The sequence below is a fragment of the Augochlora pura genome, chromosome 11 (assembly GCF_028453695.1).
Source record: "Augochlora pura isolate Apur16 chromosome 11, APUR_v2.2.1, whole genome shotgun sequence".
Classification (NCBI taxonomy): domain Eukaryota; kingdom Metazoa; phylum Arthropoda; class Insecta; order Hymenoptera; family Halictidae; genus Augochlora; species Augochlora pura.
The window spans coordinates 12,358,550-12,373,847 of NC_135782.1; the positions used below are offsets into that span (position 1 = coordinate 12,358,550).

At 36.8% G+C, this 15,298-nt stretch overlaps 2 protein-coding genes across 4 annotated transcripts in view; both read left to right on the forward strand.

The window, feature by feature from the left end:
• The window catches only part of LOC144476690 (neural-cadherin), a 573,745-nt gene that overhangs the window by 271,683 nt on the left and 286,764 nt on the right, over positions 1-15,298 (forward strand). The gene's annotated exons all lie outside the window — the stretch shown is intronic.
• On the forward strand, positions 964-1,852 carry LOC144477134 (histone-lysine N-methyltransferase SETMAR-like). The gene has a single exon (XM_078194624.1). The coding sequence runs from the start codon at positions 1,091-1,093 to the stop codon at positions 1,850-1,852; it is 762 nt and encodes a 253-aa protein (XP_078050750.1). The 5' UTR covers positions 964-1,090.

The following is a 15,298-nucleotide window of genomic DNA, read 5'->3' on the forward strand; positions in this document are numbered from 1 at the left end:
TAAGGTTATCAATACAAGATTATATGTTAGTATCAACAAAGATTCTTTCATAAATGCAAATTTAATGCAAACCTTCTTTCTGAAAAGCGTTCCATGATGGGTCCTTTTACCTCCTACCCGAAATTTCCTGGAAAAATGGAGGTGGGGGACGTGCGTACGTGCCCTGGTTTCAGAAAATTCCTCGTCGTACCCCTTCGGGAATACTTAACTTTGTATACGCTGAGAGAACCCCATGGCCGGCGTACGCTCTCGGGAAGGAGCCAAAAACACGACGGAAAATTCTCCGTGTACATTACGATGTATACGTTGCTGCGTAATCGGAGTTGCCCAGTAATCGACTATTTTACGATTACTTTTTCAATTGATTATGAAAAGTAATCGTAATCATTAATTAATTAATCGTTACTAGAACAAATCAGGAACTACGTATCTTAGACCACATTGGATGTAATACTTTTTTCCATAAAATTCCATGCTTCATCCGAATTCGGGAAGAAATATTAATATTTACGCCATTTAAAAGATCGAAGGTGACATATCTTGATAAAAAAAACAACATAACATAAAACTGATTAGAATACTATACGTCCCCCTAGAAGTCATGTAACTACTGTCTAAAACATTTTGTTGTACAACAAATATTTTACGAGTTGTTTGAAATCGCCATAATATGAAAATCACTCTGTGCATACTTATTTATCAATTGGCTACGGATTGTGTACAGAAACACAAAACAGCTATCCCAAAAAGCGACTATATAGTGGAATATTTACTTATGAATAATATTTATTTATTTATGTATTTGTTTATTTATTTATTAAAATATTTATTCCAAGATAATTTCCAAATCATTTTACAAGTATTTCTGCAAAGGAGTTGTTAGATACTCTGCATATACTACCTTGATCAAAAAGTTCTAGGACTGTCCCCCGTGTGTCGCTGTCAATCACCCGATTGTTTCTTTTTTTTTTTGTTAGGTTACCATATCTGTCATTAACACTTCCTTCCAATTTCAGCGTCATAGCTTGATATTTGTAAAAGTTACGCTGTACTGAGCACATCTCCTTTGTTCGTGTCTTCGATTTTGAAAATGGCATCATTCGAGCATCAACGAGTTTGCATTAAATTTTGTGTAAAAAACGGATTTAACGGTCCGCAGACCTTGGATATGTTGGAGAAGTGTTTCGGCAACGATACTCTTTCGAGATCAAACGTTTTTCGATGGCACGAACGCTTCAGAAGTGGTCGTGAGTCGGTCGAGGATGACAAACGCAGTGGCAGGCCGTCAACGTCGAAAACCGATGAAAACATCGATAAAATTCAAGAAATGTTGTCCGAAAACCGCAAATTGACCATCAGAGAGCTGGCAGAGGACTTGAACATTGCTTATGGATCCGTTCAAGACGTTTTGGTTAGTGATTTGGGCCTCAGACGTGTCGCTGCAAAACTGGTGCCGAAAGACCTCAATTTCATGCAAAAAAAGGACCGCGTTGAAATCGCGAAAGACATGATTTCCAAGGCCGAATCCGACCTAACATTTATTAAACGTATCATCACTGGAGATGAGACGTGGATTTATGAGTATGACACACAATCCAGACATCAAGCGAGTGAATGGCGTGCACCGGAAGAGCCGAGACCGAAAAAAACCACGTCGTTTTCAGTCAAGAAAGAAGGCGATGCTCACGGTTTTCATGGATTACAATGGTGTTGTGCATCAAGAATTCTTGCCAGAAAAACAGAGAGTCAACAAAGAGTATTATTTAGGCGTTTTGAGACGTTTGCGCGAAGCAATTCGTCAAAAAAGGCCAGATTTGTGGGCAAACAACTCGTGGATTTTGCACCACGATAACGCACCGGCGCACAATGCGATCCTTATCCGTGAGTTTTTGACGAAAAACAACACGAACACTATCCAGCAGCCTTCAAATTCACCAGATCTGGCTCCCTGCGACTTTTTTCTGTTCAACCGAATTAAAAAGCCGCTTCGCGGAACGCGTTACAGTACCCGAGAGGAGGTCATGACAAAATCGAAGACGGCTCTGATGGACATACCGAAAATTGAGTACCAGCGGTGTTTCGAGGATTGGATCAAGCGCTGGCGCAAGTGCATTGCAGTCAATGGGGACTACTTTGAAGGGGACCATATCGATTTGGACGAATAAATTTGTATTTTTGATTTTATGAATAAAGTCCTAAAACTTTTTGATCAAGGTAGTATACTGCAGGAGTTGCCAATTCTATAATAGAAAACCTAGTTTTTCCCGATGAAAATATCACGAAAATAATAAGGAATCGTGCACGCTGGCCAAACAGTACCTATTCGATGTATGTACATATATGCACTGTGCATTATAGAAGGTGTTAGTACTTTACAGTATTCTACCTTTTTCATACCAAGAGGGAAAAAAACTTCAAAAGCTGGGCGCCAGTGTTACCGTAAAGGAACTAAAAAAATTACTTTCGCAAATTCTTAAAATCTGATTTAAATATAATCATATCAGCTCTCGCATTTTCCTCGAAGATATTAGAATTCTTAAAGTTTGCTAGAAATGAATGTAGAAGATATTTTCAAAGAATTCCAATAAACTTTTAGCCTCTTTTGATTATTTCAATAGATTCCCTGCTAATTGTATGTTAACATTTTTCTGTTACAGGTAAGAAACCATCTTTCTTGGGAAATTCCCGAAAGGTCGACTTCTCAAACCAAAATTTCATTAACAAGTAAGTAAAAATCTTGGCAAAAGTTGCTGCATAACATTTACTACGTAATATGCGTTAGAGATTTCCGCGTACTACGAGTATCGAGTTAAAGAATTCAATACCTGTGCATTCGTGTGCGTCACCGATCTTATGTAATTGTACACTCAACCGTGTCTTTTAATAAAAAATAAATATTTAGTCCTTAATGTAGCGTGAGTATGCTACAGGAAATCTGTATCGTGCTTGAATTTAAAAGACGAACTCTAAATTGCCACAGAGATTTTCACATTTTTTTTCAAACGTTCCAGCGATCAGAATATGAATACTTATGAGATTAGCTACCGTACCTCATTTCCATTATTCGATGATATTTAATTGATATAATTTACGTAAAATATTCGACTATTCCGTATTTCATCGGGAGGTTCCAGTGTCCGAAAACTTCTGTACGGTAGTACACGTGATAACTGAAATCCGCCAGAAATTAGTGAATCCGGGATTAAATATTAAAAGAAAGGCTTAGAGGAAATGTGGTAGAATAAAAATGCTATGTTCAGTTTGTGAATATTGTGGATAAAGCTGAATTTAATAAAGGAATTTCTGCACATATCAAAGCTATATGAAATAAGGATCGCATCTGTTGTTTACTCTATTTATATTGTTTGCAACAGACTTTACTTTCGCCACTTGTCCAGTAAATTTTTCAAATAAACAAAACTACTTCTTGAATATGGAAGATAGAAATGAAAATCTAGAATTTGATTAAAATGGTACTGTAAAGTATTATTTCATAACATTCACGGATTATGGAGAACGTTGAAAACAAGCTAGAAAACAAAACGAGTATTTTAACTTGAAAAATGTGGTGTTGTTACTTTCTTCAGTTTATTATGCAGCTTAAGGTGGATATTTTCGACTGTCGCTTTCATAATAGCAGAGATATACATATTTAGTATGCTGTACGTCCGTTAATTAGTTTGATAGAAAGGACAGTCGCCTTCACCCTATCAGTGTTTCACTTTACCTTATATGACAAATAATACGGCGCCATGCTTTCATTAAATTAACAGGGAGGGAGGGGGAATATTTCATCGCAGATTTTCATTAAAATTCACCGGCCCGTTTCACTTTCCATTAAAAGCAAAAAATTAATAGAGATTACTTTGCATAAAGCGTTGAAGTTTTCACAGAGAAATGCGTACCTCGTTCGGAGTTTTAGCTTGCGGCATAATCTTTCCATTTGCACGTGCAGATTACGTTTGGACATGATTCCCTGCGTTGCGCGAATGCGCGATGGAGGCTGAATATTCGAACGTTTGATTTATTTCTTCAAACTTTGTGACTGTTAGACAGGTTTCATAAGAGAAAGAGTTTCACAGAAACAGATGTTCAATTATACAGGGGTCTTCCTTAAAACCGACCACCTCAATATCTTCTCCAATATTAATGTTACAAATAATATTTCATATGGAAGTTGATTGGTATCGAGAAACGAATACGATGCAAAAATTAATTTTGCTCAATGTTATTTATTTCAGAATTTCCACGGTCTTCGATTCCACACATAACCTTTGACTCTAAAGGTCATTTGAAAATCAATTCGTTATGCATACCTGAATGTATTTTGACGCCGGTTTTACGATACAATGAAAAAAGATGCAAAATGTCATTGAAAAAACTACCACGCGTTCGCTAAAAGAAGGCACTGCGTGTTTACACTACGCGACAAAATGATAAGACATCCCAAAATTGTTCGCGTTTCTCAAAACCAATAATGCATAGAAAGGTTTTGCATGTAACTGTATAAACAGTACCCCTTCTTTATTAACACGTGAGAAAACAGCCACTGATTATGTTTTTTTACAGGAATTATATTTGTTTATGTAAAAGACGAGTACGACAAAATGATGGGACACATGCAGAAAAAATATGATTTTTATTTAATTTTAATGTTTTATTTAATATTTTTAAATAACTACCAACCTTCTTCAATCTCGGCTTTTAACTCTTCAATTGAATGAAATTGTCTTCATTCTCTGTAGACGTTACGAGATAACTGTCCCCAGACATTTTCAATAATATTCAATTTTAGTAATCTAGCCGGTCAAGGTAAACGTTGAATATTATTTGATTGAAAATATTGTTTTACCGCTTTGGCCGTATGCACTGATGCATTATATTGCTGAAAGATTAATGCATCTCCACTAATTCGTTCCGCATTTGCTGCAATATCTTCATTAATTAGTTTTATATAATCAGCGCTTTTTAATTTCGCATCGATAAAACGAATATTTCGTTTCCCTTTATATCCAATTCCTCCCCAAACCATGCTTCCTCCTCCTTTCATCTGACGTTTAACTTGAAACAACGGTTCCTTCCTAAGGTCATGAAAATAATACGACCAACCATCTGGTCCATCGAGAGTAAATCTTTTTTCATAGATAAAAAGCACTTTTTACCACTTTTTCTTCCATCTAATGTGCTCTTTGGCAAACACCAATCGATCAGCAATATGTTTCTTTGTTAAGGGCGGCTTTTTCTGAATCTTTTTACGTTCCATATGATCAGATTGTTGTAATATACGCTGTACAGTCCTTACATTGGTTTCCATTGCTGCTTCCTGTACTATTTGACGTGTGTCAGGGTAGAATTTCACGCAATTCGTAATATTTTCCGTGCACTACGATCATTCACAGCGCGCGGTCGAGCTTTGCTTTTCTTTTTACCGTAATTCTCGGGGTCTTTTAAAAAGTTTCTAATTACATTTCGACCTCTCCCTATTAATTTCGATATTTTCGAAATGCTTGCATCGTTTTTAAAATTTAAAATAATTTTTTTCTCGATTTTATTTAATTCGGTAACACGGCCCATTTTGAAGTGGGCCTTTATTATTCACTGCTTATTATTGAAAAATAAATTATCTGAATATTATTTGATGTTAGTCTTTCAACAGGCACTTTGCTACTGACTTCTCTGTCCCTACTGTCCTATCATTTTGTCGTACCCGGTTTTCACGTAAGCAGATATAATTCTTGGAAAACCACGTAAACAGTGATCGCTGTTTCATGTATTACTGAAATAAGGATACTGTTTATATAGCTACATGCAAAACCTTTCTATACATTATTGGTTTCGAGAAACACGAAAAATTCTGGGGTATCCTATCATTTTGTCGCGCAGTGTACATTCTCACTTCTACTGCAGTCTACTGTCCCTCCTATGATCGCAGGTAGTAATGGACTACTGGCCAAAAACAATGTCGAATGTTAACGCTATGATCCGCTGTTGATATTCGACACCGTCATCGCCAATAGCTGACTATGTACTGCCTGCAGTCATAGGAGCAACAGCGGATCGCAACAAAAGTGGGAAGGCAAACACGTTGTGCCTTCTTTTAATCTTTCCGTTACGAGTGTCGACTATAGTTGCCTTATAATAGAATACAATACAATACAATATAGTATTATGTAATATAAGGCTATAAATAACCCGTTCCGTGGCGTCACTCCAACGGAACGAACTACCGTAATGAAAGTTGTGTTTTTCTTTTGATAACAGTCAAATTTCATATAAAACTTTTTTGGTAATGTCAATATTCGAGGATATTTTCAGGTGACTGTATTTAAGCGAAATACTCATTATATTTTTCATTTTTACTTTCAGTTTTTTTGGCATTTATGGCTTTTTTATGTTATATAATAATCAAATAGATTAAATAGTTATGATTTAGCTAATAAAAACAGAATCGATGTCCTTAGAGATATTTCAGGAAAATACTATACGTTACCGTACATGATCATTGAATACATACTTCTTATTAGACATCATTATTTCTAATATCAAATATAGTTCATAGAAAATTAAACGAGACGTAAACGATGACTGTTAATGTTTTCAATTGTTTAAATAAAATATATCATAAACTAAAATATAATACTTTTAAAAATGTCCATGGTGAAAGAAAGTTGTCATGCTGTCGTCATACAGTCGTCACAGTAAACATTCATCCCATATATATATATATATAAATTGAATCGGGTAATTCCGTGAAATGCAAAAATAAATGTTTGTCCAATTATGTAGAATTTAATGCGCCACTCCCTATAGACGAGTCAAACCGGCCATTATCGATCACACCAAGGAATAAAGTTTTTCACGAAACGTTGCAGTAATTGGCTTCTGAATATATGTTAATGTAATTCAAGGAAGCACGGCAAAGGAAGAAATCGAAAATAAAAAGCGCGAAACTTTCCGCGCAACCACGCGTAAATTGGTTTTCCAATTTTCGTTGAAGAGGAAGCAGTAGGATAGAGAGGATGGACACCCCAGAAATCAGAAACGCAAAGAACGTCGATACATATTTCCTTATGGTAATTCTTCGTTCCTTCTTTTTCTCGAAAGTCGTTTCTTCGTCTCTCGACTCTTGGACTTCTTTACATCGAGAGAGTACGGCTGCAGGATCGCGTTTTGCAGGCTGCCCAGAATATTCTTCTATCAGTACAACGGCTACTCTCTTCCTTCCCCTTCCTTCCTTCCTTAACGAAGGGAAACGAAGAAGTAATTCTCTTTCACTACGCAAAAAGAATTTTATATTAACACATGCGAAGGTGCACTCGAAGATTTTCCTCTGTTTTCTGCTAGCGCGATGACAGCTGCGCTCGAAAATTCCTTGCCGTTTTCCTACCTTCCGCCGCGTCGAGAAGACCGCGCAGAAATGTCCACCTCCTTTTTCACCGCATGCTGATGATTCTTTTCTACCGACGACGTTACGATCTCGACCCCGACTGTCATTTCGTCGCTGACCACGTATTCACGGAAAACCAAATAAAAAAATACGCAACGTAATGAATGGAATATTTGCACCAAACTTGTTCCGAACGTAGCGTGCCTTTTATATTTTGAACAATTGTGGGAATCAAAATTTTATAAAGCTCCAAGTTCCGTACATCTAGGTACACAATTTTTACCCTTCTGCATTCGGAGAATTTTCTCGAATCGTCTACCAAAAATACGAGAAAACAAAATAACGCTTAAAATAAATCTAACAAATAGGAATTTGGGAAAAATAAAATAATAGAACATCGGGAATGATTAAACTGTTCAAATGAAACTTCATAAAAAATTGTATTGGTAATTTTGGTGATAGCATAATTATTAGCAACTTTGTTATCTTAAATACTTGAATACACTTTTTCGTATTCGAAAATTCGTATAAATATAAAGAATATCTAATGAAATATAATATAATAATAAATAAACGTTCTCAGATATCAGACTGAGAAATATTTTGTAATTGTGAAATAGTAAATTCGCCCGATTTTCCAACAATTATTTATTAAATATTGTGCAAGGAGGCAGTTACGATGTTAATATATTTGGTCCAACAGGGTAACAGTGACTACAAATCGATAACGAAAACTACATAAAGAGGTACCGATACGCTGGACAGCGTAATTACATATTGTGCATATAATAATAGAGATCTATTAAGATTAACATTCAGGTCACTTTGTTTTGTAACTTTTGATTGATTTTCCTCCTTCGTGTTAAATTTTATACATTAAAATTAGTAAGCTACAGGAAAAACCAGAAAATAATAATGTTCATAATTTTATAATAAAGGAGAGGAAAATTTATTCAATTTTTTTATATGCATCGCATAGATGTTTAACAAAATACTTGAAATGAACGTTAAAATATACATACACTTCCAGAGAATATAAATACATATATGCAATCTCTCGCTTAATAAAATGAACTTGATTATTTTTCCATAAAACCCGCGCGGATGTAACAAAAGTGTATTGAGCAAAACTCGTAAACAAATTTAATTGCGAACGGACTCGTTGCATCTTATTCAGTTTGTTGGCAATTCAAAATACGTTATTAAACTCGAATCTCCACTGTATTGTCTATCGGTATCGGTTGCAGGTAGCGGCTGAATCAACAACTCTGATGTTTCGTGAACAGTTGTTGATATACTGACATTGTTAGTCGATCATTATCGAATTCACCGTATCGCGGCAACAGTTGCTGCTTATTACGAGAACAAAAATAAATTCTACTTACAGCGTGCGTCTGTCCATGTCAATTTATTATATCACACGGATCGCTGAACCGTGCGCGGAGCGATATGAATTCCATTGGAATTAATTAGTAAAGCAATTGCGTTGCAACGACGAACGCATAGGTTGTCACATTAACATGGTAAAATGATGCCAATTACACAGCAGTATGCTGCATGCTATAATTATATTACATTTGTAAATTATTCGCTCACCTTCGAGGTATATTCAATGATATTGCAATGTAAAACGCAAAAGGAATTGCTTACTGAACTTGATATCGTCGAGTGGTCCTAACTTATTCTGGATTACGTTTCATGTTCCACGCCATAATTTTAATCTTTTACACTTGGATATTCCCATTCAGGGGCTATAAAAAACTTCTGATAATTATGGCACTTTAGAAAGCAACAAGTTTTGCTTTATCAAATCTTTGTCAAAAATCTGCAATCTGGGACAATCATACATCTGAAATCTGTATCAATAATTTTATTAAATATAGAGGTTTTTATTTGAATACTAAATATGTATATTAAAAAGGTAAAGACAAACCTTTACGAACTATCCTACGAGTAGAACTTATTACAACTTGGAATAACTTTTAAATTAAAAAAAAAACAACTCAACTTTGTAACTACGCTCTATGCTTGCCGCTGCCACATTGTTGATTCTCCCAAAGTCAGGCCTCGTATCGTCACCTCCGCACCATACCGTCCTCATATCGTTACCCGAAAACCCAGGTGCAATAACCTGGGTCTTCCATTCCGCTTGACACAAACCATATGCTCATTCTCTTTCTCTTTCTACTTTCTCTCTCTCCCTCCCTCTCTCTCTCTCTCTCTCTCTCTCTCTCTCTTTCGTTCGCTTTCTCAAAATTTACGTTTGTAGTTTATACACCGAGTTCTTTTCCAATACTATGTTACGTACGGAGATTTTCTCCCGACGTTTTTCTTTCCTTCTTGAAGGCATACGCTAGATAACGTCGGCGGTGAACGCGGTGCTTTCATTCAAAAATAGAATATCTAATTCGCCGTATAAGCATGCATTCAATGAGGGCCACACATTCGCGATTCTGGGTATCATCCGCGGTACGGTCGGGTCACGTAGGCCCAGTCTTCGCCCTAATCTAGGCGCGAGTTCAATAAGGGTCACACGTCTCCGATTCTGGGTATCATCCACGGTGTGATCTGGGTCACGTAGGCGCGGTCCCCACTACCGAATTTTCTAGTTTAGATTCATATAAAAGGGCTGAGATTTTTCTACTCAGCGGGCAGTTTCAAATCAAATCGTGACGCGAGACGTAGCAAGATCGAGCCCAGTTCTCCTTCGAGCAATAGTTAATCCCCGCCGACTTGGTGCGAAAACCAGGGAGCGTGTCTTAGCAATCCACGCAATTTCCTCCTAAGGCGGCGACCCGTTGATGAAAGAGGCAACGGCTAGTCCGTGAACATAACCTATCCCCCAGGTGGCGACCCGGTGATGAAATAGGCACCGGCCAGTCCACGCACTTCCTATCTAAGGTGGCGACCCGGTGATGCAATAGGCACCGGCCAGTCCACGAACCCTTTACCTCAACACCCAGGTGGCGACCCGGTGATGCAATAGGCACCGGCCAGTCCACGCAATCTCCAACCTTTACACCTAAGGCGGCGACCCGGTGATGAAATAGGCACCGGCCAGTCCGTGAACTATCCCTACACCTAGGTGGCGACCCGTTGATGAAATAGGCAACGGCCAGTCCACGCAATTTCCTACTAAGGCGGCGACCCGTTGATGAAATAGGCAACGGCCAGTCCGTGAAACACATCCTACAAGGTGGCGACCCGGTGATGCAATAGGCACCGGCCAGTCCACGAAATCCTCCCAAATTTCCGCACAAAATCATTTACCTCCGGCCACGTGTGCAGTGGCCCTCGGCTCGTAACAACTACAAATATGAATCAAACGTTCCATTATCTTATATGTATTAGGGTGCCCCATAAGTTTCTTCCCTTTTTTTTATGCGAAATGAATACACGATATTTGTTGTTTGAGGTGGATTTATTATATTATATACGAACCGTTCTGTTTTATAACCTTCTTAAATCTCTCAGGAAGCCTCATTATGCCTTCTTTCCAAAATTATTGAAGCTTATTTGCAAAATATTCATCTAGTTGCGTTTTTATTTCGCTTATGGATTTGAAGGATTTACCAAGGAGAGAATTTTTTAAGGAGAGGAACAAATAACAATCGGATGGAGGAAGGTCTGAGGAGCTAGGAGGATGAGGTAGAACGCCCCAATCAAACTGTAATAATTTTTGCATTACGGCCAACGCAGCATGCGGTCTTGCGTTGTCGTGATGGAAAACGACGCCTCGTCTGTTCGCCAATTCTGGCCGTTTTTCTGCTATGGTGGCTTTTTAATTCATCCAGTTGATTTCGATATTTGTCAGCATTGATCGTATCACCTTGAGGAAGGAGCTCGGAGTACACTACACCTTTCCAGTCTCACCAAATGCACAAAAGAACCTTCTTCGGATGAAGTCCAGACTTCGCAACAGTTGAAGGTCTATTCTCCATAGACCGAGTGCGTTTTCGATGCACAATTTTCGATGCGAAGTCTCGTTTCCAGTGACAAGTCTCTTTAAGAAAGGATCCCTTTCATGTCGCTGAAGAAGATAATCGCACGTAGAGACGCGGTCCATAAGGCCGGTCTCCGTCAATAGGTGTGGAACCAAAACTTCATATCGATTCGCATATCCCATCGTGATTAAATGATTATGTACCGTTGTCTTGGGAATATTAGTGGCATCCACTATCTCACGCATAGTATATCGCGGATTTTCAGTGAACACAGTCTTGATAATGTCCGTATCCGTCGTTGCTGGTCGTCCGCTGCGGTCTTCATCTCTCAACTCGAAATTGCCAGCTCTAAATTTTTTAAACCAATTGCGGTTGGTCCTAATAGTCGTAGTACCACCCCCGTAAACGGTGCGAATCTGGTGTGTCCTTTGCACTATTGCCTTTTTTAAAGCAATGAAGCATAACATGCCGCGAATGCTTCTTTTGGCTCTCCATATTGAACGGTGCAGAAAATTTTTTAAAAGAGACTTTCTCACCAACGAAATGTACTTTGAAAGAGCTTTGGGACGACTGAACCCGATGCCATAAACGAGTAAGAGATAAGCCTGCATGTTTATATAAAACAGCCACTTAGAGACACTCATAGCGTGGCGCGGAAAGAACTTATGAGACAACCTAATATCTCCTTTACAACATTATTTACTACTTTCCCAACAGATAAAATATGAGGGTATATGTAATAAAAGGGTTAAAACCGTCCGTATTTACGATGAAGATGCCCAAAAGGGCAGGTATTTGATAACGTAGAATACTTATATGGTTTGAAATAGTTGACGGAATTAGCTCAACGTAAAGCGTGTTACTCAAACTTGTAGGATAATTAGGAAGCGGAATATTTATCGCTATTTCGCTTCTCCGAACAACCACTATCTATTACCATGTATGTAGTTCCAGTAATACCGTAGGGAACAACTAGGTGAATAATACAGAATTTCAGACTGAAGCTTCTGGTAGCGTGCAATGTATTACAAGACGGTAAACATTCGGACGCTGCAGCATTCCAAATGAAATCATCAAATAACGTTTAAATGAAAAATTAAAGTAACAATCATTTTAATCACTCGGAATATGTATAAACTAAAAGTTTCACTTTTAGTTTATGACATCTATACAACCCTTTAACGTATTTAATTTGTCGAATATTCAAATGTTGGATTTAAGATAGGGGAAACTGATATCACCTATTTTAACTGCAACAAATATTTAGTGAATTAACTAACACCAATTCATACCATTGTTTTTATCCGTAACTTTTCATACATCTGCCAGAGTCTCCGACGTTTCATGCCACATTATTTCTATATAATCTTTTCTTGTATTTATCATATATTCTCTCTTATATACTGATTTGCTTTACAATTACTCCACAGAGTTTAAATATTACGATTTTACCTTTCAATGAATTTTCTTGTTAGAAATATTCGATCACATAACGGAAATAATAGAGCAACATCAACATATAACATTATTCGCTAACAATTAATATACAGGGTTGGTCATTTAATTCTTTTACCTGAAATTGTTTTAAAAAAGATGTTTGTCAAGATGTAATCAAAAGTTGTTTAGTAAAAAGTGAAGCGTTCACAGCAAGAATTAATTTCTTGCTGTTTATCTCTTTTATTGAAATGCGAGGGTCACCTTGATTTTGATGACTATAATGTGCAACATTTAATCTTGTCATTCGAAAATCAAATAAACGACTACCGAGACGCAAGTATACAAGTGTTTCATATTTTGTCAAAGACTAATAAAGTAGATTGCAAGATTAGTCAAAAAAGTAATTTAAAAACGCGGTGGATATATCGACGAAAATAAAAGTTAATTTTCATTTATAAAATTGGCGTTATTTTGATTACAATGTAAAAAAACATATACGTATATGTACTAGTTGCAATTAACTTTGAAATCATTTGAAGGAATTATAGCAATTTCCTATTGGTTTCTCTAATATTTTTGCAGGGAAGTGTATTGTATAACGTAACGACGAAAATTAATGAGAACTCTATTGTAACTATACTTTAAAGTTATGAATAAAGTCGATGGTATCGGATTTGCCGAGGCCTCAGGTGTTGGCATCGTGTTGTCGCGTCCTAGATGCTTGATATCGGGTTATTCAGTTCTAGGTCGTCTGCATCACAGGCTGTTGACTTCTACAAGCCGTCGGTATTGTATCGTTATTCCTGGGCCACTGGATCTATCGATTCGCCTGAATCTTGGATCATCGTTACAGATTTTAACAAGATCATAAAACAATAAATAAACAATAATATTTCTGATCGATTACGTTAAAACTCACGCAGTGTGCAAGCATGCAATTTGTTTTCATGCAACATGTTTTCCACGTTTGCAGTTCGTTCCGTAACAGAAATTTTTATCATAAAAGTTTAACGTGATGTTATTTTACGAAATTTTTGACTTGTTTTTGCAAAAGCTATAAATTACTTATTTAAATGTGTAAAATAAATGTTGGAAAATGTACAAATATTTTGATTTTTATAATTTATGTTTACCTATGCGCATACAAGTGTACCTATACATTGCAAAATTTTCCTCTTCGCTGCTTTTGCAACAGAAATGATATCTATATGTACTGCTGCATTAGTGACATGCTTTTTATATTGGAATCATGCTCCTGTATTACGCTTCATCGCAGTCGTTGCATTTGCAAGCAATTTACTATAATAATAAATTTTAATAAAATAATTATTATTCCTATAACCCCCTAGAAACATTTCCATAGTAAACTCCAACACTGTAATTGTATATTACTGTGTAAAAATCTTCATTTGTGCAAGGAAAGGAGAGTCCAAAGTAAATCAATCACGGTTTCAAAGAAAAAGTTTGTATAAAAAACTCAAGGGCACGTATTTTCTACAGGCATGCAAGGGATTAACAATAAAACAACCAAACCAGTAAAAATCATGGCTTCCAAATTCTTTATGCTACAATTCTTGAGGTTATGAAGATGCTTTTGTGAGCAGTGCTTGGATATACATATTTATTTTCTAGGCGTAGTTTAAAATACAACTCGCACAATATTGACAAATATGGTTTTGCTATTACTAAAAAATGATCAATCAACGAAAAGCGAGACGCGCTACAATACTCGGAAGACATAGCTCTCGCGATCCTCATGTTGTGTTCTGGCTAATTCCGAGTCCTGCTCTCGTATTAGCAGCACTGAGATTCATTTACGCAATGATACTAAACTACTACTACTTACAGAATGAGAAAATCTGCCGCATTTTTGCGATATATCATGCTACTTGAGATTTCATACATGTATCTTACTTTATAGTTGAAACAATTAAAGAATAGTAGGTGCATTTACTTTAATCATTACAATATGTTTACAGACTATGTCTGATTAGCGGTAACGATTTTTACACTTTAAATTAAAGGTATCGTCTACTCAATTAAACAAATTTTGTTAGACGAAATGTCGTTTGCAAGTTGACTGACTTTGTCAAGAAATTTGTCACTTATCAGAGGTGGAAACAATAAGCTGATTTTTATTTGATGAGAAGCAATGCATTATTCAAGCAGTATCCGTTATATTCTACAGCTCTGCTAATTCCAATGTGCGTGTCAATTAGCGCATTTCATACTGAAAGTATATTACGCGTTCTTCCATTGTTAATTTCCGATGGCGTGCTCGGAATGCCAAGAACGAAAAATAATATACGGTGCGCAACTCGTTTTATTTCGTGACGATATAGGCGAAACGAGTTTACACGGACCGTAGACTAATTGCATTTCGTCAGAAGCGCATGATCGATTGTATCGTATTATCGCGCGAGAATTTGTCGTTAAAACCTGCAGAGGCTTTACGTTATCCTTGCATAAAAATACACCAAGCGATTATTAATGATAATGAATGCAATTCAGAATATAATTTCGACTTGAA